Below are 27,170 nucleotides of genomic sequence, written 5' to 3' on the forward strand. Positions count from 1 at the left end.
AGTGCTGCCAGATACACATTATATGCCCCCACAGTGCTGCCAGATACACATTATATGCCCCCACAGTGCTGCCAGATACACATTATATGCCCCCAGCAGTGCTGCCAAATACACATTATATGCCCCCAGCAGTGCTGCCAAATACACATTATATGCCCCCAGCAGTGCTGCCAAATACACATTATATGCCCCCAGCAGTGCTGCCAGATACACATTATATGCCCCCAGCAGTGCTGCCAGATACACATTATATGCCCCCAGCAGTGCTGCCAGATACATATATGCCCCCAGTGCAAGATACACATTATATGCCCCCACAGTGCTGTCAGATACACAAATGGCCCCAGCATTGCTGCCAGATACACAAATGCCCCCAGTGCCAGATACACATTATATGCCCCCACAGTGCTGCCAGATACACATTATATGCCCCCAGCAGTGCTGCCAAATACACATCATATGCCCCCAGCAGTGCTGCCAAATACACATTATATGCCCCCAGCAGTGCTGCCAGATACACATTATATGCCCCCACAGTGCTGCCAGATACACATTATATGCCCCCACAGTGCTGCCAGATACACATTATATGCCCCCAGCAGTGCTGCCAAATACACATTATATGCCCCCAGCAGTGCTGCCAGATACACATTATATGCCCCCAGCAGTGCTGCCAGATACACATTATATGCCCCCACAGTGCTGCCAGATACACATTATATGCCCCCAGCAGTACTGCCAGATACACATTATATGTCCCCAGCAGTGCTGCAAGATATACAAATGTTCCCAGCAGTGCTGCCAGATACACATTATATGCCCCCAGCAGTGCAGCCAGATACACATTATATGCCCCCAGCAGTGCTGCCAGATACACATTATATGCCCCCAGCAGTGCTGACAGATACACATTATATGCCCCCAGCAGTGCTGCCAGATACACATTAAATGCCCCCAGCAGTGCTGCCAGATACACATTATATGCCCCCAGCAGTGCTGCCAGATACACATTATATGCCCCCGGCAGTGCTGCCAGATACACATTATATGCCCCCAGCAGTGCAGCCAGATACACATTGGAGAACTACTTACAAGTGAAAATGCTTTAGCCCAGAACACTTATGAGGGGGTGAAGTACTGAACTTTTTGAGACCGCTGATCACCGCACACTGCTGCAGAGCTGCAGTAAAGATGGCCACCGTGATGATCCTCCCTGGTGTCTCCTTTTATAGATTCATACACACAGGAGGGCTGGGTTTGTCTCGGCGGGAGAGACAACACCAGCCCTCCTGTCTCACAAGGTCATCAGCAGACCAGCTTATAGCCTGCACGCAGAGGAGGGGAAGATAGCTGTCAGTCACCGTGTTGCGAGACTGACAGAAACGGGCAAGGATTGTCAGTGCGGAGGGGTGCAGCGGTCTGCAAAGGCAGTGTGCCTGAGAGCTGAGGGCTGCACAGAGGCTGCAGGCCAATGAAAATGTGAGCATGGGCCGCAATTGGCCCCCGGGCCGGACTTTGGACATGCCTGCCTTGGACATAAGTGTGTGTATGTATATGTATGTATGTATGTGTATATATATGTATATATATATATATATATATATATATATATATATTCAATATGTATAGATTTATTCTTTACATTAATATTACATTTTACTCAGTTTAACAGAATACATATTGTAGCCAAATACACCACAATTTTACCTTGGCCTACATGAAATGTTTAAATCTGTAGCCTTCATCACTAACCATTTTCTTGATGGCTGTAACTCATGCATATAATACCTACTACACACTTCACCCTTTTTCCCTTACCCATTTTCATCTCCTTGGATCTCCCATGTAACTCCCTGTGATTTGTAGCTCTTGCCTGCAGTTACAGGTTTGCAGAGTTGACTGAAATGAATACCTATCCCGGACAAAGATCAGGACCAGGCATCAGCTGTAGTTGCTGCTTGACACGAAATAGGTCATAAAAGGGCATATAAAGTTACACTGTGAGTCTATCCTATACTACTTGCCTGGATACATAGACAAGTACAGTACTGTAGTTTAGTTGGAGGCAAAAACCAAACTAACCGAGGCTAAATCTATTATATAGATTACCATTTGAGTTTACATGGCCTTTGGTGCTATGCTGCAAAGAGATTTGTATTTTGCTGTTTTATCTTACTAAGCATATATGGTTTTATGAATATATATTTTTTGTAGTATGTTACCTTTGGAAACATTTCCAAGTAGAATATAATTTTCAATTCAAACAGAATCTCCTGACATTCCACAGTGGTTTTAATGGCAAAGTAACTGGCTAAATACATTTCATGACCTTGTTTTTCAATAAATATAATATTTAAACTATATTTTTTACAGCACTATTTTTAATCTTTATTTTAATAATGTTTATGGATCATTTGATTACTATTTTTTATTCTGTTATCATAAGTGGTTAATTTATGTACTTATTGTATGTTTTGACATTCACAATGTATAAAATAAGCTAGTTGAGGATACAATAAAAGTAGACTACAGTACCTCAATTTTACTGACTGCTTCCCTGGGTTGTTTTAATTCCTTAGGAAGAACCTAAGAAAGTTCGCTTTGACTATGACCTATTTCTTCACCTTGAAGGCCATCCACCTGTGAACCACCTTCGGTGTGAGAAGCTCACCTTTAACAACCCCACTGAGGAGTTCAGGAAGAAGCTGCTTAAAGCCGGAGGGGTGAGTTTAGCCGTTCATTTATACGAAAGCACAGCATTCACAGCAACAAAAGCTCTGCAGAGAACTTTCTATTAGCACAACGCGGTTTATTGATGTGATCAAGTAAGAGACTACCTTTTTGAAACTATTGTGCAGAAGAAGAAAGTACACTTTCACATCTGTGTCATATCTATCAGGACATACTTAACAGACCTTACCAACGGCAAATTTATAAATGAGTCAAATAGTTACAGTGATGTCAGGAATTTGTAAAGCAAAAAATTATCCAAACCATTCCATACAGGGGAAAAAATATTTAGTATTAGTAACTGACATTAAAACAATCTGACTTATAATGGGTTCTGTCATTAGTTATCCACTCATTTATGTATGTTACAGTCTGTATAGATATATACAATCTTAAATATTGCCTTAACAGGTACAAGTCTTATTGCCTAGATTTTATTTAGTGTGTTTTTTTAAAGATAATTGTTCTCAAAGGGATCCTTTACAAATAGAGAAGATTAGATCTATTTGTATATTAAAGGAAATAAATACATAAAATGGTAACAGCTATGGTTAATTGCACTTCCTAACATACCGAAGATACTCCACCAATGTCACCTATTAGGTTTTATAACATTTTAACAACAGTGGAGTTAAAAGTCTTTATGCTGTCTTCTACATGTGAAAGGACAATTTTTAAAGAAAGGTCCATGGGACAGTTTATACCTGAATACGGGTTCAGTATGAAATACTGGCAGCCGGGAAGCCGTCCGTCTGTATACCGACAGCAGGATCCCAGGTCACCAGTATGACGGCAGCGGGGCGTGCCCTAGAAAGCCCCGCTGTGGGCACGGTGGCTCGCTGCGGTCGCCACAGGTTATATTCTCCATCTATGGGTGACGTGGACACCCACAGAGGGGGAAAAAAAAAACCTATGGCGCCGGTATTGTAAACGCTTCCCCTGAACACAGCTAGTGAGGCTCGGGGTCAATTCTATTTATTTTGTCCCCCTCTTAGTACCCTTGACCGGTGTATATTATGGTAACACAAAAACATGTGGCCTCTATAGTTTAAGAAATGTTAACGGTGCCACTTTATAATAATAATAAATCTAGGGTGTGTATTTATGCTTTTAAATAGATTGTCCTCATACATCTTGCTTCAATACACCACGCAGTGGGAGATGCCTGGTGTGAGTGAGCTGACATGTTCCGTGCATTTCGTATGCAGATACAGCCGCGGAATATAGGCATGCCACATATAATTTAAATCAACAAAAGCTGCTTGTGCGTCCTGTTTGTTTTACGAATAAGTCACATTGCAATGTAAAAAGTTGCAGGAAAAGACTTTCTGCGCTAGCAAATCACACCACAGCATGGCGTGACCGTAATGGGCTATTTAACGTGCAGGGGGCTAGATGTAAGGGTACTCATCTGTACAAACTTCTGTAGCAGAACTCCCATTAGTAGCTATTAGGAGCCACACTTGATGATCATGTGTGTTTATGTGAGGAAATAACTGAAGTGCAGCAACAATTACCTTTTTTTTCTTTCTGCGTTTTTGGTGTTGCTGGATTTTAGGCCTTTGTGTATAGGTAAGCCAATACCAGTACATGCTTTTATAGGGTTTTTCCCCTAACCTACTATTTTTGACTTATTTTCTACTATTATGATTCCATTATTACATTGACCTAGTAAAACAGCTACTAACAGAGCCGAGTACAGTAAATAGATGCTCTTATCGAAATGTCACAGAGAACCTTGTTGACTTGCAATAAAATGGTCTCTTAGTGCATAATACAGAGATAAACAGAGTACCTGATGTTTGTAAAGGGACAGGTGAGCAAACAAAAGGTGCTTTACCAGAAAATTTCCAATAGAATGTATGTGGCAAGCCACTTTATTTTCCATCAGCCTTTGAGGTTAATGTGTCCCTGTAATAAGCCGAAGCTGCTATGGTGGCTCATCATTTGTGTTCTGAGGAAACTGAATGTGTTTATGATGAAAGGAAAGATTATTTGAGAAATATTAAGGGACTATGGGACTCTGGTCTTGTGCAAACCATTGCTGGGCTGTAAAACAAAGTAGAATGTAACACCAAAAAGTTCTGTGATCTTTTATTGTGTATTGTAATAATTATCTCTTTTCTAGTTTTATATTGCAGGCTCTCATGTTTACAGTAATATTTTAAAATAATGCTAGGTGATTTAAAAGCGTTACTTTCTTGGTCTTAGCAGTGCCTGATTAACAACTGCGTGCCTGAGGTTGCTCCAAACATATTATATTACCTGCATGGTGGGGTACTGTGGCATATGTGAACTAGGGTTTCTATGTGGCATAATGTGAACTGGGGGCACTACATTATTTCTAACACATTATTGGTGCTGGGATCATTTACACATTATGCCTTTTCAAAAACATTGCCAATTTATCGTATAGACAGTTTTATTGGTTGGGGACCCCACAAGATATTTTCCCTGTAGCCTATATAATCCTTAATCCAGCTATGGTCTATAGTTTTCCATATTTTCTCCTTCAGCTCGCCATCATCAAGGCTTGGTGAAAAGGAACTACGGGGTCTATTTACAGTACACACTAGAGCGACGTCGGCATAATATGCCGTTTCGTTACGACATATTGCCCACATCACTCAGTGTGTACGGGGGATATCGGGTTTTCCAGCGGTCGCTAGCTATGGACGCTTGGTTGTATGTTCTGCACATAAAACCAAGTATTCTCGTAGCGCCCTGCAGTATGCTAATGAAGGACAGAACATGTTTGTTCCGACCTTCATTAGCATCGCCCCAGTGTTGTACACATGATCTAGGGCTGACGGGTATTTGTTCCGATGTCAGAACGAATCCCCATCGCTCTAGTGTGTACCCGGCTTAAGTCTTGGGGAGAGATAAAGTCGATAGAGAGAAAAACAGACGTCTAGACTCTGTAATTTTTCAAACCCAGCCTGTAACATGGCAGTTTGGCTGGTACTTCCTCTCTCAAATGCTTATTAAATAGACTTCTAAACATCAGGAATGAATGTGTATTTGCCTTTAAGCAGACACTCTGGAACCTGTGCTATTCTAATCCAAAGTAATATGCTGTAAGAATGGATTTCTTTATAGCATCAGCCTAGTAATAACTGCCTTACAGTTAGGGAATGAATCTTATTTTAATTAAACACAAGTCAGTTCAGCAGTAAACAAGATATTATATTTGCATATTTATGTTGCTTATCATCTATCATCTATGTTTCAGTACTCCACCTGAAATACGTATGTAGATTAAACACAAACAATCCAGCTCCAATGCAGTGACTAAGATGTATTTGCTCTCTATGCATATTGGTATAAATAGTTAAAATATGGCAACAAAAAAACAACTTAACTTAATACTGCACTTAAAATGATACTGCTGTAGTTCAAAAGAAATGCTGAGCTTAATATTAACGTTTCTCTTTTTATTGAAGTGTTTGGGGGGTTAGGCTGACATTTGTAAATTCTGTATAATTTGGTCAATATCCAATTGCGAAAAACTTTTAAGATGCCAGTCTATTTTTATTAATTACTATAATGACAAAAGGTGTTCGCATAGCCGACTATCAATCATCTGTAATAGGTGGCTAGCGTGATTAAATTGCTTCAACATGCTGAAACACTAATATGCACTAGAAATGTGATGAAACCAATGTGCACTTTTCACATCCCTGTGGTAAAATATTTCTTCCATGAGCTTTTTATGTATGACCATAGATACAATCCGATACAATCTCTGTGGTATTGGTTGTGGGTACATTAATGCATGAGAGAGAGGCTGTGTTGCTTACTAAAACATTACAGGCGGTATTGAAATTGCAGAACTTAAGGTGGGAACACGTACATAAGAAACCATTAATCTTGGATTTATTAATTCATGAGTGGCTCAACAGTGCTGAATGCACTATGGCTTTGAAATGTACTAGGGGACACCAGGTTCCGTCCGTCACCTTGCTGTAAATCACTGCATGTATTTTACATCAAATCTTCCAGAACAGATGGGGAATAAACCTATACCTTTGTAACAGATTTACATATAGTTTGGCCATAGACTTGCTCTCTATAAGCACTAGAATACAGTTCAAACTGCTTAATCCAAATTCAGTCATCACCAACATCCCACCTCATACATCTCTGACCTTGTCACAACATATACTCCCTCTGTCCTGTGCCTCTTTTTCTCTCTGAAAACCAGTTTCCCTGTCATTTCAATAACCTTTCCTGTGTATATAATACTATTTGATCATAAAGTTTGTTTAGTCACTATGGATATCTTCCCCTAGGTCATACTCAGTAGAAGTTAATTTAGCAAAATATTCAGACTGAACAATACTGTTATACAATACTGATTAACAGTTTTTTTGTAAATGGAACATAACGTTTTTCTTTGTGTTGTTTCATTTCCCGACATTAGATAATGGTTATGTCAGAGGGGTCGTCCTTTTCTTCAGGCACCAGTCTTCATCTCCCCAGCCTCCCCAGTAATTCCTTATCTTTCTCTGATGTAAAGAAGAGCAAATCATCTCATGGATCCAAGGTGAGCACCATAATAACCCCTGATTGCCAACCAGTATATCAGGAGACTTACACTGTAAGTCACATTGCCATGCTACTTCTGTCAGAATATATGGGAGAAAATGAAGGACAATCCCATAACCTATGCAAAGTATATTTAATGTTTACATATTTTGGCAAAAATACATAGGATCCAGATAAGTTCACAGACCTAAGTGTTTTTGCCATCTCGGTTGTGAAAACCAGGCTGATAACGGGGATTTTTTTTTAATCTACCTTGAGCAGGTGGATAAAAAAATCCCAGATGAGTGCTGGCTTTCGGGGCTAATTGGACAGCGTCAAGGAGATCAATTAGCCATGGTAAATTACCGCGGATGATTGAATTTTCCCCCCTAGACTGGTTGATTAGGGAACATATATTTTTTTAATTCTGGTTTTATTGCAATATGTAAGATAATGAATCATGGGGGCAGAGCCCTGTGGGCAGCACAGACACTCGCCCATGGCCCCTGCATCTGGCTAGTAGGGTGTCTGGAATGGACCCTGCAGAATTGCTGCTGCAGTGTTGGACAGATCATCTTTTGGGTGCTCCATACATGGACACTGCAGCTCTTACAGCCCTCTGGAGCATCCTGAGGTAGTGCTGTAATTCCAAGCATTGGCAGCCCCGGCCCCTCCGCATGATGTCATGTTCTCAGACGGCAAGGTTGTTATAGGGTACAGTAAAACCCTGTACGGTGCTGTTTTAAATTATAGGGTGGAATTCAATTGATTATCGCGCCTGATCTCCCATCTAAAGTGAAGGGAGTTTGTGGGGGGGCGATATCCAATTGAGTACCATTATCGCGCTGATCACAGCCATATAGGTTGTTTTTAGACGCGTAAAGCGTCTAAACCCGACCAAAGTGCTGGGCACAATCATGAAAAGTGCCACTTGGTCGCCTAAACGGGTCACCCCGGGGGGGTGCGAGCTAAAGTGCAGATGCCAGCAGCCATCGTGCCTGAACAAGGCTACAATTGAATAACTCTATTTGGGCGCCATCTAGTGGCTGCCGACAGGATAAGATTTAAATCTCTCCCATAGAGTGTAATAGATTCTGAGCTTTTAGCGGGAACTCACAGTGGAGATTGAACTAAAGCTCACCAGATTTAATACCCAGCTAGTTTGAGGTTGATTGACAACTAGCCAGCCTTTCCAGTGATTTCTGTCAGGTTGATAGACTAAACACATTAGCATACCTCCCAACTTTTTAGTACATAGAATCGAGACCCAGAAAGGGGGCATCACTCCGACCAAGGAGGCGTGGCCTTGTTGCACAGACCCCTTTTTGGCATTGTGGGGGTGTGTCCGGTGCTCCCCAAGCAGCTGGCAGCCCCCTGCTCACCTCCCAACACTGAATAGATGGCGTGCCACTGGATTCGGGACACTTGGGAAGTATGCACTAGAAGCTTGCAAGATATTAGTTTTGGCCAGAAAGATTGCTAAAACTGCATTTGAAATTTCTGTGTCCAGGCAAAACATAATAAACAACCACATAATTGTCATTAATTCTTAATGAACAACCTCCCAAAAATAATAAATATATTGAAGGCTATAATTATTACTTTAGTATTATTGGAAATGTTTAAAAATAATCATTTATGTGGACAATAAATATTTTTGTTAATTAGGGCATATTAATGATTTCTATTCAAAATATCTTTTAAAAATCATTGCACGTAGCGAAGACTTGTGTTTAAAGATGGCAAGTTTCTGATGAGTCTGACTCTTATTACCCCTCCGATTTGTGCAAATCAGAGGCTATTACATTCTCCCCAGACTGATGTGTAGTATAGATAGGGGAATATACAGTAGGCCAACCAAGTTATTTAGCAGTTTTATTGTATAGGCTTTCATGCAAGGTAGTTCTGGCATTGTATGGTTATGGCAAAGGCTCAATTATATAATAAGAGCCACTTTTGTCTGATTGAAAGAACATAAGATGTAGAATAAGGCACAGCAACATAGTTTAGTATACAAACACGTATGGTAAATATAAATAAATGTCAAAAACTGCAAAGTTCTCAGATACAATGCTTATGGAAACTACAACAGACAATAGCAAATCAGCATTTTTTACCATGATTTAAAATGAGATTTTCAATAAAAGCAGTCATTTATATGTAGAATAGAGTTATCGCTGTGCTTAGTGTCACATTGTGTGTACTCTCCTGTTAGGACCGCACTTACTTGTGGGGGATGGTTTATAACATTGTGTTGGTTCTTGCTTACTAGTTCAAATTCAACGTTCCTGGCTTCCTTCCTAACGTGAGAAAGGAACCATTCCTATGAAATTGCTACATGTGTTCCTTGTCCAATTTGCTGACCAGATCCATTTACATTTGGAGCTTTATAAGGATGAAATCTACATAGTTTTATTTCTTGTAGTCATGTTTGTACAATTGAACTGTACAATTTATGCTGTGTTATTATTACAGTAAGGCTTGTTTTATGCAGAAGCTAAGTTATAAGTTGCTTATGTGCTTAACCTGTATGTTGAGAGTTTCAAAAGTTTCCCTAAATATCTGTCTGGGGTCTCATGGCTGTCAGATATGCAGCAGATTCTACTGTAATAGAATTTGCACAATCTGAAACAAAAATATTTGCTCATACACATGTACATTACTGTTGTGTATTGGAGGCATTCGGCAGTGTGGTACGGCTTGAGACATCACCACCACCACACATTTATTCGCAGTTCTATGGGAGGCAGAAAACAATCTGCAATGTTGCTAGTCACGAGTTGCTAGACACTATGAACAGGCTACTTACATTTGTAATTTGTAAAGCCAAAATTGGGTACACCCTAAACGCTATGCTCCATGAGTGATATCATTGAACGTTTTCCCTTGAATTTCCCGGAGTCGCGGACAAATGATATACAGGAGTTATCCGATACTCTGTTTTTTTAGCTACTGGATAGGCTAGCGACCCGCGGGAGCGTGCATCGTTCACTACATAGTGCGCTCAGAAGGGGGAAAATGAAGCTATCGTTTAAAATATCGCCTAGTGTGTACCCAAATGAAGAGAATGGAGTTGTATACACATACATTCTGACAAACATTCAGTTCACTTAGCTTTGCATCTGCTTCAACAGGGCAATGTTCACATGTAGAAATGCTCTATACCATTTAATGGAGGTCTCTGGGAGTTGCCATTACGTACTTCTTGTATGCAGGTAGGTTTTGTAGACATTCTGAGGGGAAAGCAAGGACAAAGCACTAGGATCAGGGCTCATGTGCATAAGCCTCAAGAGAGTAATTGTCAGGAAATGACAATCATGTATAGTGTTCATTCTAGCACCGTGCACCTGTCACAACCCATGCAACTCCTCTTTCCTGCTTAGGATGTTGCTCTTTTCTGTGGTGCTTCTAGCACACTCTGGTCTGTATCAGCATAGAGATAAAGACCAAACTGTGCTAGAAGCACCAGAGCAGAGAGCGACAACCCAGCAGGAAAGAGGAACTGCACGCGTTGTGACAGGTACACGGTGCTAGCATGAACAGTAAATTCTATAACAACATTGCCATATAAAGAAAACTACACTAAAACCTGTTGTGTTCTGCCTCTTAGATTTCTGATGGTACATTTTAATCTAGATTGTTTTATCAAGGAATGTAATTGCAAGAGAGACTAACAAAATAGTCCTAAGAGCTAATCATAGTCTCAAAGGCTCAGGTAAGTTTATAAAATGAAATGTATGCCAGAGCGTAATTACGATGCTGCTACACAATTCTAGGAATCAAGAATCGCACATTAACCCAATATTTGTGGTATATTGTTTAACCATAGATATTGCAGTCTGTATAAATCAGTGAATTTATACTTATTCTGGAATTCACCAATCGGGGTACTACCAGGGTAAGCAAGTTGGAGTCTTTTGAGATTGGCAGTTGGAGGAGAGGCATAACACTCACAAAATGTATTCCACAGTCTCTCACGCAAAGTTTTAATTTGTGAAAATGACACTTCTTTGGTCTCTTTTAGGACCCAACTAAATTGGTTAGTGTAAACAGCAGCAGCAACAACACCACCATTAGCTTATCAAAACCACACAAATCTTCAAAGGAGCACAAAGAGAAATCATCAAAAGACTCAAAAGAGCATCGAAGTGCCTTCAAAGAACCATCCAGGGAACATACTAAATATTCCAAAGAATCCTCAAAAAAACCCAAAGAAAACAAACCACTGAAAGATGAAAAAATTGTCCCTAAAATGGCCTTTAAGGAACCTAAACCCATGTCAAAAGAGCCCAGGTGTGAGAACAATAATATTCTTACAGTATCAAGTGGGCATCAACAAGAAAAGAAAGTCTCCAGTAAGAGGCCAAGTCATATGGACTCTGAGGACCCTTTGACCAGGAAACGGAGGAAAAGCAACTCTGAGTCATCTCTTAAAACTTTTTCTAACTCTTCACTTCTTATATTGTCCTCTGAAAAAAAAACTTTGAAAGACAAATCTCAGCCTAAAACTGGAAAAGTAAAAATTGAAAGTGAACTACTGGATAAGAAGAAGGTGTCGCTGCCCCCCTTTGAAGATATTGTAGATCCAAACGATACAGATATGGAGGATAATATGTCATCCAAATCAGAGGTACAGTATATCTGCTAGTTCTTTATTGTTATCAATTTTACTTTTGCTCATAATGCATGGCTGTAAACACTTTTATGTATAGGCTAATTAAAAAATAATGCTGATGATTGGAGGCCGTCCTTGTAAATGTAATTTTCCCATTGGTTGGATACATAGCTTGTTAGTGCTAGAGGCTACAGTTGATCACACCATGGAGAGTTCTGCCTTTATTTTTGAAATAGTCTTGTTGTGTCAACTTGAAATGAAAACAAATATGATGCCAAACATTCTTGTCGTCTGCATGCAATCAGACCATGACCCGATTCATTTGATTTAGAATTTGATATGCAGATCAGAAAATAAGATATTATATTATTTCTTGTCATATGAAAAACGTATTCTGTTAAGTAAAATGCTTTCAACTTATGTAAAACTGTTCTTCCCTGGAGCCATGTTCCTTATTCCACTTAAGCTTTGTACTGTCGTTTCACAGTCTCTGGAATTCATCCAAGCTGAGTAAATTCTGCTGTGTAGGGTTCAGGAAAAAAATGGCAGCAGAATTGTGCAGATGGTGGAACTGGGGTATTTATAACAACAGCGTCCGCCCCTCTGCTTATGGATGTAGAAAGCATTAAGTGAATATGCAATGGATCACAGATGTTTCAATGATTGATGCAAGGTGATGTTCTAGCAGGGATATCTGTCAGGAAGACCATATTCTGCTCACTCTTGTCTGTTGTTCAGTAAAGAACACCTCTGTTTAAGGTATTTTACTTTATGCTCTGTTTTTGTTTTTATTTTATTTTATTGTTTTGGGGGTTTTTTTGTTATTGAAAATTGAATATGGTCTCTATGCTCCTTGCTGAGAGAGTTTACATTCTTGCCCAGCTGAAAGTGAGAGCTTTTCAATGAGCAATGATTAACTTTCATATAATTATTGTTGTCGGGTGAGAATGAGAAGTTTGTAACGGAAGTAAAGTACAATAGAAGTCCCACTGGGATTAGGAAGTTGTAACATTTTCCCATGATATTCTACATGATTTCTAGACTGTAAGCGGCTGTAACAGTCTCATCGTTTGCCTTACACTTTTGTGATCTTGAATGCTTGCAGTCGTCATGTGTTTAAGAACCTATTCTAATGTCATCTTACTTTGAATAAATAAAAAAATATATAGGGAAAGTCTTCTACTTTTAAACCTTATTTTCTTGGACAATGTAAGTCGTCTGCAAACCAGAATATAGGACTTTTTTCCCCTGGAGAGTGGAAACTGTGAGTCAGTCTCTGTCTGCTGTATTATTTAAAACTCATTGTGGTGTTAAAACGCCATCTGTGTTGTTTGACTTCCCTCTGTCTTGAGTTTGAAATTTACATTATTTTAATGACATGACAGGGTATGAATATACTGTGTTTCCTTCTTGTCCTGATCTTTACAATAAGAGAAAATATCCAACTGCAACAGTCAATATATAAATGTTTGTTTTGGGTTTTGTTCAGTTTTTGTTACAATGCAATTTATGTAAACGAGAAGCATGAAAGCAGAACACATTTCCTTGTTTTTTTATTCTGCCCAAACTCCTGCAAATGTAGAACAGTGTGAGTCCATCATATGGGAGCCCCAGTGTTTCGTAAAGTACACCTACGCCATTTAGTCCTATACCAGGCTAAAGTGGAGGTTGCTGGGAAACCTACCACTCCTGCGTATATGTCCCCATCACTTTTGATTGCCCCTCACGCCATGGCAGTTGGGTGTCACAGTCCATTTACTGCTGAGCAGCAATGAACAGAATGTACCTCCACAACTGCGGCATAGGGCCCTAAAAATCAACACATTGACAAAAATGGAGTGGTTGTGATGTAAGGACTCCACCCAATCCATATGCTTTCCTGCACATGAAGAAAGCCACTGTGCAGCAATTTGGATATGTCTAAATGGACAGATTGTAATCCTGTCATTCAGATTGTTTCAAGTCTATATATAATGACATTGTAGTATTCTGAAGCATTGCAAAATGGCAGGTCAGGTTGACTATATGGCCTCTATTTGGTGCCAGGACCAAGAGCAATTAGCTGGACAAGATGGGGGCATATAAGCTTGTGGCCTGAATTTCACATATGTTAATATTTGTGTGATGATCTGAGCATGTGCCGTGCATAAGCAATTTGTGCTACACAAGCTGGCGTAGTTCTCACTCTCCATTAGCTCTGATATGTGCTGTACTCTCTATGTGGGCATTAGGCACTACATTTCCCAGCATGATACAACCAAATAGCCAAAATACATTGTATCTTTACAGTATTCTAAATATTATCCTTCAATAAATGTATGTAGGTAAAGACAATTACCATTTATTTTTTTACATTCTGCAAAGTAGTGTAGTCTTTAAATGTGGATTTCAGACCATAAAATGGTTGTAATAGGTATTATAAAGGGATGTGTGTATTTACAATGCTGAAAGTATAGCTAGTCGTTCTATGCACTATCCAGCAAAAACATTTCTGTGTGTGTGTGTTGTTTGTCCTTTCCAGAGTATTATGTTCAGCTCTCAGGCCCCCCACGGAGCAGCGCACAGCATTGTATATTAACATTTTGGCTTGAGAATGTCCCAGTGGTGCTCTTCAGAAATTGCCACTGAAAATTCTCCACTTAACTGACATTCTGCAGCCTTCATATGAGTAACAGTCACAATATAACATCATTTTGGTGGCAGCTGATTCATGGCATTCTCTTAATATCATGACAGTCACCTAATGCCTGCAATTTCCTGACATTGCTGCTTTTGTGGAAATCAGCAAAGAACAAAATACGCCCTGGGGATGTGCAATTACTGGCTGTTTCAGCAGCCTTTGGATCTTAAACTTTTCATTTAACTACCTTATCTCCCCTGCTCTCACTCCTGGGCTGTAACTCAGCATGCAGCTGACTGCCTCAAGGACAAACAGGACCACTCCTGCATTACCAGTGGCCATTCAGGGACCAGTTCTGCTAGCTGGGCAATGTGTAGACATGACATAATTTTAGAGACAGCATCTTATCTTTGTTACATTTAAGTGACATCTAATGCACAAACTCAGTTAATTAAGACCAGTGAGTTATTAAAATGTGCAGTGTGTAGGACCCTTCCCTCTCTGGAAGATCTGGGTATTCAATACTGTCAACTACTAAAGCACTAGGTAAACTCCAGTCTAAAATGTTTCAGTATGCATAAGACCATCAGTGGAGGGTAAGGACCGCAATAACCAGATCAGGGCTATGGTTCATTGATCACTGGTAGTAGGAGGAAGATCTCTCTCTCTCTTTCTCTCTCTCTCTCTCTCTCTCTCGTGTGTTTATTCACAATAAATACAGTACATTTTAATATATCCAATGTAACAAAATTAACCATTTGCCAGAGTTTTCTATTAGTCACCACAGTCCTGCTGCTGTTAGTGACTTTGGCCTTACTCGGTTGAGTACTTGGATGTTCAATGATGCTGTGAATGACACGGCTCCTATCAATGGCCTTACCAACAATGAGGCAAATGTAATTATCTTTAGAACAGTGGGTCTCCAAACAAGTATGTCCAGACTCTATTGTGTAGTTAACAGTTTAAACCCTTTGGTTACTAATTATTCCAAAACAAAAACCTAAGTTCTGTGTAAATGGAGAGGAAGTAGTTTGGAAGCATATGAGGTGCACAGTTGAATAGCATGTGACTGTAATGCTTCGGTATAGGTAATGCTTATACATAGCTAGGTGGCAGCTTTTTGTCATTGGTTGCATTAACCTAAAAGTGTTAGATGGTTAACGGCTGTCTTGGAAATAGTTGAAACGGGAGGAAGTGCATTATGTTCATCTTAAAGAACAAGTGAATGACCATTAGTATACACACATTAGTACAACTCTGAATCTTTGTTTTAAAGGGACATTTTTCACACTTTGTAATTAGTCTTTAATACACTTTTACCTAAATAGCACCTCCTTTTGATTAAGGTATTCGTTATCACAAAGCAAAAATACATAATATGCAAATAGAAATGAAAATAATACAGCCAATCAGCAGTGGTTTCAGTGAGTGTATAATTTACAAACAGCATTGTGAATAAACAGATTGGCTGCTTATTCACAGCAAGCTGCAGGAAGGCGCAGAGGAGCTTCAAGGAACCGCAGGGATAGGACATAGACCTCAGCAAAGGAGTATGGGGAGGCCCCCAGCCAATGAGCACAGTTTGCACCCTCAGCTAAAGAGAGCACAATTGCTCCCCAGCCAAAGAAGAACACAGTTGCCCCCCTCCCCCACCACCACAGAGAGCACAGTTGGGGGCCACACCCAGCCAAAGAGAGCACAGTTGGGGGGCCTCTCCCAGCCAAAGAGATCACAGGTGGGGGCCTCTCCCAGCCAAAGAGATCACAGTTGAGGGCCCTTCCCAGCCAAAAAGAGCACAGTTGGGATCCCCCCAGCCAAAGAGCAGAGTTGGAGGCCCCTCCCAGCCCAAGAGCGCAATGGTCCCCCCTTAGCCAAAGAGAGCACAGTTGGGGACCCCTCCCTAGCTGAACAGAGCATCGTTGGGCCCCTTCCTAGCCAAAGAGAGCACAGGTGGACGCCTCCCTAGCCAAAGACAGCTCAGTTGGGGGCACCCAGCCAAAGAGAGCACAATTGGGTGCCCAACAGCCAAAGAGAGCACAGTTGGGGCCCCTCCCAGCCAAGAAGAACACAGTTGGGGCACCCCCCCCCCCCCAGCCACAGAGAGCACAGTTGGATCCTCCCCTAGCCACATAAAGCACAGGAGACACCTTACAGCCACAGAAGGCCCAACAACACACACAGCCCAGGAGGCACCCCCCTACCCCCCCCCCCCCCCAGCCATAGAGCATAGGAGGCTCCACGAAGTCACAGAGCATAGGAGGCTTCCTCCAGCCGCAGAGCACAAGAGGCAAAACCAACAGCAAGAGTACAAGAGGAAATGCACAGGAGATCCCACAAATGCAAATAAATAAATGTATACATCATATGTATATAGAGTATGCTACTGAAAGTGTTCTAGTCATCTTGTGTCTTAGAATGAACAATAGAAATATAATTGTAGTTAGATATGGTAATGCCTCGATGGAGATTGTGTGGACTGCAAGTCTCAGCATGTGTTTAGAGCCCAGGCCAGGGTAGGCTCAGACTTTGGTTTATTACAGAAACTTTCACAGGTGCAGAAATGGGATGCGGTCAAGATACCGCCGGACGGGATCCCGGCGGTCGGAATACCGCCACCAGGATCCCGACCGGAACAATCCCGACATATTCTCCCTCTGTGGGTGTCCACGACATCCATAGAGGGAGTATAAATTAGTGTGCCGAGCGTAGCGAGGCACCATGCCCGCAGCTTGGCGAGCACGCAAGGGGCTGCGTTGCGCTCGCCCCCTGTTGGTATTGTGCTGTTCGGGATCCCGGTGTCTGTATTCCGACCGCCGGGATTCCGTCCGGCGGGATCACGTACTGATCCCGTAGAAATATTGCAGTGAAACTCTGGGATATATGGTGTCTCACAACTGATGGTGTTAATGGGGCCTGAAGAAGGGTATTGACAAATGTCCCATGAAGTTAGAGTATGAGAAACACTGGTGTAGAGCAGAGGTAGGCAGCTACGACCATCCTCTACACCAGTGCAGGACCACCTGTGGTACTCCGGATGCTGTAGAACTACACATTCCGGCGTGTCTTGTTGGGGCATGCAGTGATGTGTTGTTCCACAGCAGCTGTCTACCACTGGTGTAGAGGATCGTTGAGAGCTGTATTTATTTGGAAGGAGTTCCCAGGGTTAAAATTAATGGACATAATAGACAAGGTGCACAGTGTTACTCTCTTGACTAAGAAGCTGCAGGACCTAGCATGCTGAGACTTGCATTTCCACACGAGTTAGATCCACATCTAACTCATCGCGGAGGTAGATTCAGGGGAAATTTAAGGAAAAATGACTTTATAGAAAGGGTAGTGGCCATCAGATGTGGTAGAGACAAAGACAGTAGAGCAATTTAAACATGCTTGAGATAGGCATATGAAGTGTTTAAATGTATACGGGCTTTCCACCATTGGATAACCATACCTGTTTGTATGTGCCCTCATGCATTGGTAACAAAATATGTGGCCGTATACTTCTAGTTTACTTGTGTGTTCTGCTGTAGCTTATAGCAGACCTTTAGTTCATACTTGCCAACTTTTGAAAGCTACTTATAGGAAGATTATAGTTGGTGGCAGGCGTGTCATGCTCAGGCCATAGGGTCTGTCATAATTCGACAAAAGTGTACTTGGGATTACTATTTTTATTGACCCCTCTATGCCTACATTACTGGCCCCTCTATACATTACTATACATTACTGACCTATTTATCTCCTATGCTAAGTTATGAACCTCTCTGTACCCTACGCTACATTACAGACCCCTCTATACCCTATGCTACATCACTGACCTCTCTATACCCTACAGCAGAGATTCTCAAACTCAGTCCTCTGGGGCACACACACTGCATGTTTTGCAGGTCTCCTCACAGAATCGCAAGTGAAATAATTAGCTCCACCTGTGGACCTTTTAAAATGTGTCAGTGAGTAATTAATACACCTGTGCACCTGCTGGGTTACCTGCAAAACATGCACTGTGTGTGCCCCCGAGGACCGAGTTTGAGAACCTATGCCCTACAGTATATTATAGACGCCTTTATAAACTAAACTAAACTACACTACACTGTATACCAGCACTATATTAGAGAGAGAAAATAGGACAAAAACAACAAAAAGCATCAAAATGAATGCTGTTTTTCAGAAAAGATATTTGTGGGCACTTTCTCATTTAGGTTTCTATATATCATAGAGAGGAAAGCCCTAAATCTGTCATATACAGTAAGATCTGTATCCGCTATTTGAGAGAGAGTGCCACCCTCCTGGTCTGAGAGAGAGAGTGCCACCCTCCTGGTCTGAGAGAGAGAGTGCCACCCTCCTGGTCTGAGAGAGAGAGAGTGCCACCCTCCTGGTCTGAGAGAGAGTGTGCCACCCTCCTTGTCTGAAAGAGAGAGCGAGAGAGTGCCACCCTCCTGGTCTGAAAGAGAGAGTGAGAGAGTGCCACCCTCCTGGTCTGAAAGATAGAACTGCGGATCAGGCTACCTGGAAGAAAGGAAGGGGCGCAGGGCTCCAGCTCTGCTCCCTCATACAGGACACAGTAATGGCGCTGGAAGTGGCTGGGCACCATATATCTGCAATGGATTTCACTGTCTGGCCACACTTCAACATGGGCAAATATATTGGCCACATATATGCACCCTTGCAATTTTTCACAAAATTGGGATTTGGTTGCGCAAAAGTAGTTATCTGATGTCACAAAATCTCATTTGTGCCGCAGTTTCACATTTCTACAGTTTGTTATTAACCCATAATTTCATTAAATTGGTGTATTTAATATGCATAGCATGCAGCAAAAATATTACTATTACTTCTGTGGTATTGTATTTAATTATTCTGAACACAGAGCAAAGTAATAAAAGAAAGGTTTATGTATGCTGACAGATGATATTGCAGAGCAAATCCATGCCAAACTTCACACGTTTTATTTTGTAATGCGTTACACTTTATTAAAGGATTCAGAGTACAATGGTAGTTTCTTGTTGTGACACCCGTAATGGTGCCTGTTGTGGGTCGCAGGTATTGATTTAATGGCTATGTCTGCCATCTAGTCAATTCTAGATCAGCTCTGCTATGTGTTAGAAGTGCTAACATTCAAACTTATCCTGCAGGCAGAGAAAGATCTGTTACCAGGCCTATACTGATTTTCCACCAAAATTCCAGGTCTGACCTGGATTTTTTACCCGACAATTTGCCAGGTCTCACTCTCCAATGTCCCCATTTCCAACCTGGGTTGACACCGTTTCCACTGTATACAGGAAAACCCGGGAAAGTACAATAAAACCTGTATTGACATAAAAAATGGCCTTTGTGGCCCTCTCTGTGTTCTATCACATGTGCCCAGCGCCCAATCTGTAGCCTGTGTGTGCCCAACTCTCCCAACCGCAATCAGCATGTGAAACCAGCCTCTCTATCCCCCTCTCTGTGCTCTGTCACCTGTGCCCAGCACCCAGTCTGTAGCCTTTGTGTGCCCAACTCTCCCAACAGTGACCAGCATGTGAAACCAGCCTCTCCAGCACCCTCTCTGTGCTCTGTCACATGTGCCCAGCGCCAAATTGAAGCCTATTTGCCCAACTCGGTGCCCACCACTCCCAACAATGACCAGCATGAAAACAGCCTCTTCCAGCATCTCCTCTTGTCGCTGGGCGATGACATCAGCTGCCAGTGCCAAGGAGGAACCAATCAGCGGCTTTTTGGAAATTCCAAGGTCGAAAATCTCAGGTAAGAGCTGTTTCCATTGCAACTCACCCAGGAATGACCTGCTAAAACCCTGCTTGTGACCAGGGTAAAAATCCGAGGTATCTTTACCAAGGATTTTTGACTTGTAGCTGTTTCCACTGACAAAAATCCCGAGTAGGTGCACGTTCATGTGAAAAAAACCCGGGATTTTCAGATCAGTGGAAAAGGGGTATCATTTATTTAATATGCATCTTGCCAGGATAGAAATACAGTTTCAAAGTAAGTCGAACTGCAGACATTGCCGGGTTCTGTGCGAGTCTGCCAGGTGTTTTAAAGTTGCAATCATTAAAAAGACAAAACCAACCTGGTTTGTACTTTAACTCTCGACAGTTAGATTGGTGGATGGCACCTGCCATGCACCAGTCAGAGTGCTGAATTCTCATTTGACAGCCTACGATACTTATCACTTTTTGCCATTTAGAGTGCTGGAAGCCATCTAGGTGTTATGACAGCTTGAGTATCTCTTAGTTCACCAGAAAAAGAGAGGGAAGTTCCACGCTATCATTAATGACAGATTTGGGGGCTGTACTGTGTCGCTATCTGGGATCTTGCACCCATGTTATTCAATACTTACCTCTCTGGAGTCCCATGCCAGTGCTGGACAAATCACAGATCTGCACAGTAGAAGAATCACTGATAAAATTGTTGCAGCGCCTCTTTCCCAGAGACCTGTGCATGCAGCACCATAGTCTACTCCTGTGCGCCGACATCTAGAGAGGGAGGGGACCCTTTATGGAGACTGCACAGGTTCTCTCTTTATATGCTTATGCAAGTGTATGATGTCCTTTCTAGCTTGTGTGACCGACTACAGTGTTGTGTAGTCATTCCAACTGGGGCTAGATTTCAGCAGATATTTTATCTTCTGGGTAAATATGTTGCATGTAGTGTTTTTAAAGTGATTTAGGGGCCTATTTATTAAACCTAATATCCCCCTAAAATCATGCGGAAACCTTGACGCTTGATACATGTGCAATATACTTCAATTCTTTTCAGTGGTCTTGTAAAACTCTTGGGGAACTTTAAGCCACAAATCCCACTGATTTAACAGGGCAGACAGCCAAAACAAGTTCCTGTCTGATAACTTTTTCTGTTTGAAATTGTAATTAGAACACAGTACTGGCCTTAATGAACATGGCATTACCTTAATAGGTTAGAGGTTCTGTTTGCAGAGGCTAGATATAGGCAGTGAAAATTTGCTTTTTTTTTTTCATAAACACCTTTCTATATGATACATATTATCTTTATTATCCATAGGTTTTCAAATTCCTAGGTTGGTTTAGAATGTTCGTGTTAAACAACACCAGTGACCTATGTGGTATGGACTACTGCCAATTAGTTGTGAGAATGCTGTGCTACATGGATAATGTAAGGAAAGCATACATTTTTGTAGTAGTGAAGAAAGTGTGTTAGCCGTTTTCATAGCAGCTAATCTCATCAGTTCGCTTGCTAAATTCTCATAGGGAATAAGGGATATATATTTTCACTTCTCTAAGTGAGTTACATTTATTTTGGCAGCTTTCTGTTAGGAGTAGACTACTAAAACGAACCTTTTCGGCCAACCCAAACAAAATGTTAAATGAGACATACTGTGCTTGATGTATCCTTGTTAAACTCCGACATACTTTTACTGCTAGTGACAATGAAGGATGAAAGTGATGCAGGACTTATGTTGTTACAGTATGCCGGTGAGCTTTCTACTTAAAAAATTCTTCCGTACACTGGCATATATTATTTTCAGCCATTTCTTCAATTCAATCAAAATCACCTGTTTCACCCTAATTGTCTATCTTTTTGTGTAGAAATCTGAATAAATTGCTCCTTTGACCCTCATACTGTACTGCAGGATTTTTTATACTGTAGTCATGTTTTTCTTTCCTATCAGTCCCTGTCCCAGTGGAGCTTACAATCCATATTCCGTATTGCATGGAAATCTATAAACACTAGGGTTTTATTTTTGGTTTGTTTTTTTGTTGATCAGAACTCGATTAACCTAGCAGTACAATTTTTTTAGTGCGTTAGGAAACCGGAGCACCTTAAGGAAACCCACCTAAACAGAGGGAGAACATACAAACTCTATATACAGGTCAGGAATTAAATTAATGGTTGTGAGGCAATTCTGCTATGCAGCACACCAACCATGCTACCAGCCAAAGTTCTTATTTGTTTGTGGCTTTGAACATAGGAAGCGCGTGGTTATCTTGTATATAGTCACTCGATGTTAGCATTTGCAGTGATGTCAAAGAGGCAAGAGGGTGAGTGAAATGATAGCACTGCATGCACCTCATGTATAAACGCTTGGTTGCATAAAGGGGACTTCTCATTGCAGGAACATGTGGGCTGTGGAGTTCTGTTATACAGAATTAGTAAATCTATTTTACACACCAGTGCAATATTTCAGTGGAAGAAGGCTGTTGCTACTGGCTACTCTAAACCGGAAAGTACAGTATATTATTACTGCATAAACTAGATCTGGATAAGTAAAGGCTTTCGGGACACTGGTGATTCATGATAATATTAACCACTTAACTGGCATGGTCAGATCACATGTGACCGCTACGCCCCACTGTGTTCCCCATTTTTTGATGCGGAGATACGTTCTGCAGAGGTGCATAAGAGAATATGTACATATTGAAGAAAAATACTTTTAAACTATATTGAATAAAAAAATAATAATTATGAACTGTTTAGATGAGAAAAATCAGTTAAGTGGTTAAGCTCTAGGTAACTAATATACCTGGATTTATGTTAACATTTTGGATGCCCCACCCTTTACTACATTTGTGTAGTGGGTGGAGGTTTTCTTTAAGTGGTATTGTCTAGCATTCTGAAATGCTGGGAGTGATATGCTGTGCCAATAGCATGTAAATTAATGTTTCAGCGTTTTCTTAATTCAATTTCCGTGAACTCATTCTGCTCATTGTACAAAATATGATGCAGCTTCAAATAGGTTATTTTCAATGCTGCAAGTGGGGACATTTTCTTGTAGATGCCTCATGAATAATTTAGGTTTTGAGTCACTCACCGTGTGTGTGTTACACTGGGCACAGTACAGTTTTTGTGACGACCGTTTTCTACTTTGCTCCTTTTAACTTGCTGCTGTCAGAAGATTAAAATGATGACTTGTGCTTACCGCTGCAGAAGGTGTGACAGGAGCCTGGTAACCGCTATGTGTTGGTGCAGCATGTTTGTTCTAATGGCATTCGCAGTGCTGCATATGGTTCTAGGAATTAGAATGACTGCACACACCTGTCATCTTTATGCCTCACTAGTGAAATTGCAATAAGGACCTGCCATCTTTTTTTTTGTTTTGTTTTTTTCAGTCATTATATACAACATAAATTATATTTCCTTTCCATATATCAACCTGCCTTTCCCTTTAAAACCTTTGGCTGATGATCTGTCTCCGCTGCCTCATTAGGACAGAGCACCATGGGAAGGGAGAGCTGCCTGTTCTCTAGTTTACCATCCAAGTCAGAGGGATATGTTTCAATTGTTCTGTAACAAGGAAAAAGGATGCTTTCATAATAATGAGACCTTATGCTGTGCATCCCAGCTTGATACTTTGATTTGCTTAATCCTGACTGTGAGTTTTGCCTAATATTTATTTTCAGCAAAAATCAAGTGAAATCAATAAACTCCTCTCTGGAGATGTGCTGAATAATTTCATGTCTTGTCATGATATTTATGCAGTAAATTAACTGTCAAATGAAAACTGAAGGAAGTTGCTCTTAATTGCCTTACCACAGAGCGACCAGGCTTACTGGAATTGATGACCCTTAGAGACTAATGAAACATCATTTTGTCACCTTGGATCAGTAGTATTCTGTGGCTACAAACTGCCATGATTACATATTGTATTATCTACTGTACAGTATAAATATTATTTGGAATATAAACATTTTTTTTTATAATGGATGGTTCATTGTGCAAGAATCAGATGATATGAGATCAGCAGAAATGAACTTGCCACTTCAATGTGGGATCCTTATCACTTTCGCATGGCAATGGCAGGATTTCCAGGGATAAACAGAGTTGTCATTAAACAGCAGGGGCTATGCGAAGGATACTGTCAATCATGCCTTTTTTTAGATAGTTGCGTTTTATTTTTATTATATTCTATGAATAGTCAAAGAAATATGGAATTGTGCATTGGTTATCTTTATTTTTATTTTTATTATTACCATATGATCTACCCATCTGGTAGATCATTATTTGATATGATCAATTTTATGATATACTGTAGATGTGTAGGGGTTGGGATTAAATCTTCGGCATTTGGGATGCCGGTGGTCAGAATACTGGCCGCAGCATCCCCCATGGTTAGAATCCCGACAGGGGAAGGTAAGTATACATACCTTCCCCCTTGTTCCCCTAACCCTCCATTTCCATAGCCTAAAGCTACACCCCCCCAGTCTAAACCTAACCCTCCCCCCATAGCTAAGACCTAACCTACCAAACCCCCCTGTCAGGATTGCGGCATCAGTATTTTGACTGCAAGGATCCTGACCAGATCCCCTCTAAAATGCTAGTCTGTCTAATAATTACATATTGGTATTTTCTGGATGTCTTATACTTTCACTGGTTAGCTATTGTTCTTTGACTAACTTTTTTTTCGTATTGGTAAAAGAACACTACAACACCCAATTAAAATGTCAGGTTTTATTTGTGCTCCCTCAGCCTATACTGGAATGGCACAAGTTTTTCCAAGTATTCATCCAGTCCCTTTACCACGAATGCTGTTCATTTCTCTAACCTTGCATTTGCAGAGTTTTGTTTACATAAATAGTCAGCTCATCATAGGTCTTCTGACAATGGCATGCACTGCAAGTGTCTAGCCCAGAGTCTGCATCGTATTAACGCAAGTTTCATTTTTTTACATTTTTTATTTACACATTTTACCCACTGTTAGGGTGAGTGTACTTTGTTTATTCAGTGCAACAAAGCTTGCTAAGGGATGTAGTCACCATTCCGGTGGTCGGGATCCTGGCGGTGAGCATAAAACGCAGGGATCCCGACCACCAGAATGCCGGCAGGGGGCCGAGGACTATTCCCACTTGTGGGTGTCCACAACACCCATAGAGTGGAAATAGAACCTGTAGCAAGCGCAGCGAGCCACCGAGCCCGCAGTGTGGTGAGTGCAGCGAGCCACCGAGCCCGCAGTGTGGTGAGTGCAGCGAGCCACCGAGCCTGCAGTGTGGTGAGTGCAGCGAGCCACCGAGCCTGCAGTGTGGTGAGTGCAGCGAGCCACCGAGCCTGCAGTGTGGTGAGTGCAGCGAGCCATCCAGCCCGCAGTGTGGTGAGTGCAGCGAGCCACCGAGCCCGCAGTGTGGTGAGTGCAGCGAGCCACCGAGCCCGCAGTGTGGTCAGTGCAGCGAGCCACCGAGCCCGCAGTGTGGTGAGTGCAGCGAGCCACCGAGCCCGCAGTGTGGTGAGTGCAGCGAGCCATCAAGCCCGCAGTGTGGTGAGTGCAGCGAGACTGCAAGGGGCTTCGTTGCCGTCGCCCCCCTGCCGGCATTCTGGCAGCTGGGATCCCGGCGTCGGTGTGCTGACCGCCAGGAACCCGGTTGCCGGCATCCCATACCCAACATCCACCTAATAAGCTTAGACATAGCTTGAAATATTAAGGCTTTTTTTTAAAGAAGTATACTCTGTTAAGTTTTTAGTAAGGAAGAAGTACAAAGGGATGTTATATTAACTTAGACAAAGAGTATTGGGAAATACTGACAAGAAAAGCCCTGCAAATAATCTGGTAAAGGTGGATAAAATATCCTGAGAAAATAAATGTTGACAAATATTTTGGTAACGTTTAGCTATATATGAATTATGAATGCAGATGTACCAAATTTGGTAAGGCCTTATCCTAGAGGTTATCGCTAATAGATTCAGGTTTGGAAAAAGTTATATCGTACGGTAATGCCCCATTGATGTGCAAGAAGTTGTGAAAATCTTTTTATGCACAGTAGGGCATCCAACCAAATGTTGGTTATAGGAGCTGACCAGATTCCATTTTTCTGTAGTGGTTTCATCAGGATGTAGTTATGTGACCGGCGGTCACAATACCTCCACCTGCATTCGAACCCTGAAAATACCGACAGTCGCCATGCTGACTAAAAGAGACTATTCGCGCTCGTGGGTGTACATGACACCCATAAAGTGGGAATAGAACCTGTGGCGAGTGCAAGGGGCTTCGTTGCGCTAGCCCCCCCGCCGATATTCTGTCGGGATGCTAACTGCTAGTAACACAGCCCCAACCTTCAGCTTTCAGTTTTATGGACTTGAATAACCAAGTAATATACCTGTAAGTATTATAGTGGCTATTCTTATTACTAAGACATTCTGTTGTAATAATGGCAGCACTTGTAGTATGTCCCGATTCTATTAGGTATATGAATGCTTATTGTTATTTGTCAAGAGGCAGACACACAATTAATTTAATCAAGCACAAGGTTTGGCAGTTTTGCAATATTGTAGTGTTGATAAAACTCTAAGGTTGAGTGTAATTTAAAGCCATGTACCAAAGAAAGAAATGCCCATAAATCCTTATAAATGAGTATGGATTTAGATAAGAAAAACTTCATGGGAAATATAAAATTACCTGTAAATACTGTACAAAGATTATTTGGTCTTGTGTGTTGCATTGCGTATCTGCTTGTATTACCTTCTGATTAAATTGTGATACCTTTTAAAAATGCTGTGCTATTTTCAGCAGGCCTTGAAGATGTCTGTTATTTTTTCCCCAGCCATTACAAACAGTAGAGTAGGAGGAGAGGACTAAGTGGACTGATAAGGAATTCCAAGCAGGTCATAACTATGTGCTACTTCAAAGACCTGTTTACAGACTGATACCAAGAACAAGAGGTGATCAGACAGTTTAAAAATACTGTCTAATCACCTTTTGTCCTTAGTAGGCTTCTTCCGTCTGAG

General features: G+C 41.4%; 1 protein-coding gene across 3 annotated transcripts in view; it reads left to right on the forward strand.

The window, feature by feature from the left end:
- Nucleotides 1-27,170, forward strand: part of MLLT3 (MLLT3 super elongation complex subunit) — a 344,116-nt gene that overhangs the window by 254,714 nt on the left and 62,232 nt on the right. For all 3 annotated transcript variants that reach the window (XM_063914163.1, XM_063914164.1, XM_063914165.1), the window contains exons 4-6: nucleotides 2,580-2,723; nucleotides 7,154-7,276; nucleotides 11,282-11,887. In XM_063914163.1, coding sequence (XP_063770233.1) covers nucleotides 2,580-2,723; nucleotides 7,154-7,276; nucleotides 11,282-11,887 — 873 coding nt within the window. The remainder of the gene's footprint in view (nucleotides 1-2,579; nucleotides 2,724-7,153; nucleotides 7,277-11,281; nucleotides 11,888-27,170) is intronic.

Source organism: Pseudophryne corroboree, chromosome 1, assembly GCF_028390025.1.
Source record: "Pseudophryne corroboree isolate aPseCor3 chromosome 1, aPseCor3.hap2, whole genome shotgun sequence".
Lineage (NCBI taxonomy): Eukaryota > Metazoa > Chordata > Amphibia > Anura > Myobatrachidae > Pseudophryne > Pseudophryne corroboree.